The following is a 3,199-nucleotide window of genomic DNA, read 5'->3' as shown; positions in this document are numbered from 1 at the left end:
ACCTTGCTGACAGTTCTGTCCAGTCCATCCAGGTGAGCAGGTGCATTTGTATCCACCATCTTGGTTCTCACAGCGTCCATGTTGGCAAGGTCTGCTGGTACACTCATTGATATCTGTGTTTTATGATACAAAGATGAGCTCGATCACTGTAACGTTTAATCTTTGCAACGTATTTGTAGCACCAAAATATTGTGATTGAGCACTTCAAGTTCATTTGCGTACATATCTTCACCAAAACGGAAATGGACTTTTACCACAGACCTTGCTGACAGTTCTGTCCAGTCCATCCAGGTGAGCAGGTACATTTGTAGCCGCCAAGTTTGTTCTCACAGTGTCCATGCAGGCAAGGGTTTCTGGAACACTCATTGATGTCTATGTGAAAGAAATGTACAGCAGTTGCAGCTGAACTGATTAGATACATGTACACACGCACTGAAAACACATTCATGCCTTGGTTTTTACTTCACACCAAAAGGAACTCACCTTGCTGACAGTTCTGTCCAGTCCATCCAGGTGAGCAGGTGCATTTGTATCCACCATCTTTGTTCACACAGGTTCCATGTTGACAGATTTTGCTGGTACACTCATTGATGTCTGCGTTATAAAGACATACAGATATGCCATGCACAATGTAGATCACTGTTATAACAACCATATGAAGAAAGAAGGAAAATGGAAGGAATGGTAGATGCAAATAGAAATATATGTTAATGACTTAGCATTAGTATCAGATAAATTTTTTACTTTGTTGTTCGCAGATGATACAAACTTATTTATGTCGCACAGTAATTTTGATACTCTATTGACAACGGTAAATGCAGAATTAGAAAAGGTCAGTCAATGGTTCAAGGCGAATAAGTTATCCCTTAATATAAAGAAGACAAGTTTTATTATTTTTTCTGGACCAAAAAAGAAGTATGATAAAGAAAAAGCCCACATATATATAAATAATAAACGTATCAATCAAGTAAACCACACTCGCTTTTTAGGAATACTTATATATGAAAAACTTAATTGGAAGATACATATAGATTTGATTTGCAATAAGATTCATAAGAACATAGGCATCATTAGAAAAATAAAGACCCTCCTCCCACGAAGAATATTTATAACATTATACTACAGTCTAATATATCCGTATCTATCATACTGCAATTTCATTTGGGCGAGCACTTACACAACTTCAATTAAACCACTCTATCAACTGCAAAAACACTTTGTTAGAATTGCAGCTAACACACACTTCACAGCACACTCAGCACCTCTGTTTCGTGAACTAAAAATCATAAATGTATATGACTTAAACAAATTACAAATAGCCATTTTTGTTCATAAAATCGTTCATAATACCAATAGTTTACCAGATCAATTCAACACTTTTTTTACATTCAACTCAGACATTCACCAGCACAATACGAGACAACATAACCATTTAAGGCCGATCAAGACTAAATCTACACAAAAACAATTCTCAATAGCATATAGAGGCCCCATCGTCTGGAATAAGTTAAGCCAACTGTTACAAAACTGCCGGTCAACTCCTGTATTCAAAAAACTTCTTAAAAACTTTTTCCTACAAAATCCCAGTACATCCACAATCTGATTTGTTTGTTTTCCTTGTTTTGGTTAATATTTTGTTTTAATCGTTAATTCTTATGTTAATTATTTAATCAGTTTAATCTGTAACATCTACCTGAATTACAGGTATAAGACTTTTGTTTAATTTCGTTTTAGTTAGTTTATACACCTCAGTTATTATTTCTGTGTCTTGATTTTGTTTAATTACTCATTGTTTAATTATTTCATTGTTTAATTTTGATGTTTAATTTAAATATGTTTTGTCATAAGTTATCTTTGCTTGGGGTAGGCCTCTAGAAAAACCACCCAGGTTTCTGGCCTACCCCGCACATTCTTTGATTATTATTATTTGATTGTGTAATTGTTTTTAATATACGTGCAAATGGTAAATAAACAATAAACAATAAACAATAACATGTATGCTAATCATAAAGGTAGCTACAGAAAAAAGTGCTCACCTTGCTGACAGTTCTGTCCAGTCCATCCAGGTGAGCAGGTGCATATGTATCCACCATCTTTGTTCACACAGCGACCATGCTGGCACGGGTTTCTGGAACACTCATTGAGGTCTGCGTGATAAAGAAAAAAAATTAAACATGAATAAAACCTACACAATGCAAAGAAAACATGAAAGTACCTCTAGACCCTGAATGTGAGGTGAAACATGAAGGCACAAATTAAAGTAACTTACCTTGCTGACAGTTCTGTCCAGTCCATCCAGCTGAGCAGGTACATTTGTACCCGCCATCTCTGTTCACACAAGTTCCATGCTGGCAAGGGTTTCTGATACACTCATTGATGTCTGTGTGTTATGATATGAAGAGGAGCTCGGGCACTGTAACATTACATCTTTTGCAAGGTATCTATAGCACCAAAATATTGAGCACTTGAACTACATTTCCGCAGTCATATCTTCACTAAAATGGAAATGGACGTTTACCACAGACCTTTCTGACAGTTCTGTCCAGTCCATCCAGGTGAGCAGGTGCATTTGTATTCACCATCTTTGTTCTCACAGGTTCCGTGCTGGCAGGGTTTCTCGTACACTCATTGATGTCTGATGAAATAAATGTACAGAAGTTGTAGCTGATTTAAAACACACTCATATCGTCTGACAACACACATTTTTCTATCGTACTGTACACAAAAAGGCGCTTACCTTGCTGACAGTTCTGTCCAGTCCATCCAGGTGAGCAGGTACATTTGTATCCACCATCTTTGTTCTCACAGGTTCCTTGTCGGCAAGGGATTTTGGTACACTCGTTGATGTCTGATGAAAGAAATGTACAGTTGTAGCTGAGCTGATTGAAAAGACGATGAGAACAAAATCATGCTTCATGCCTTAGTTTTTACTCACTACCAAAAGGAACTTACCTTGCTGACAGTTCTGTCCAGTCCATCCAGGTGAGCAGGTGCACTTGTATCCACCATCTTTGTTCACACAGGTTCCATGCTGGCAAGGGTTTCTCGTACACTCATTGATGTCTGTGTGTTATGATACAAAAATGAGCTCGAGCACTAGCTGTAACATTACATCTTTGCAAAGTATCTGTAGCACCAAAATATTGTGAATGAGCACTTGAAGTACATTGCGTACTATATCCTTACCAAAACGGAAGTG

The 3,199-nt window shown here is 37.3% G+C and overlaps 1 protein-coding gene across 1 annotated transcript in view; it reads right to left on the bottom strand.

Annotated features, from left to right (window-relative positions):
- LOC109482214 (neurogenic locus notch homolog protein 1-like) overlaps positions 1-3,199 on the bottom strand; it is a 26,448-nt gene that overhangs the window by 4,772 nt on the left and 18,477 nt on the right. Inside the window, exons 13-18 of the mRNA XM_019784907.1 lie at positions 2,953-3,063; positions 2,270-2,380; positions 2,037-2,147; positions 484-594; positions 262-372; positions 3-113 (exon numbers count right to left, since the gene is read on the bottom strand). Coding sequence (XP_019640466.1) covers positions 3-113; positions 262-372; positions 484-594; positions 2,037-2,147; positions 2,270-2,380; positions 2,953-3,063 — 666 coding nt within the window. The remainder of the gene's footprint in view (positions 1-2; positions 114-261; positions 373-483; positions 595-2,036; positions 2,148-2,269; positions 2,381-2,952; positions 3,064-3,199) is intronic.

The sequence above is a fragment of the Branchiostoma belcheri genome, unplaced genomic scaffold, assembly GCF_001625305.1.
Source record: "Branchiostoma belcheri isolate BF01 breed outbred unplaced genomic scaffold, Haploidv18h27 scaffold6, whole genome shotgun sequence".
Classification (NCBI taxonomy): Eukaryota; Metazoa; Chordata; class Leptocardii; order Amphioxiformes; family Branchiostomatidae; genus Branchiostoma; species Branchiostoma belcheri.
Note: the sequence above shows the minus strand (reverse complement) of the source record. Positions and strands in the feature narration are given on the sequence as shown.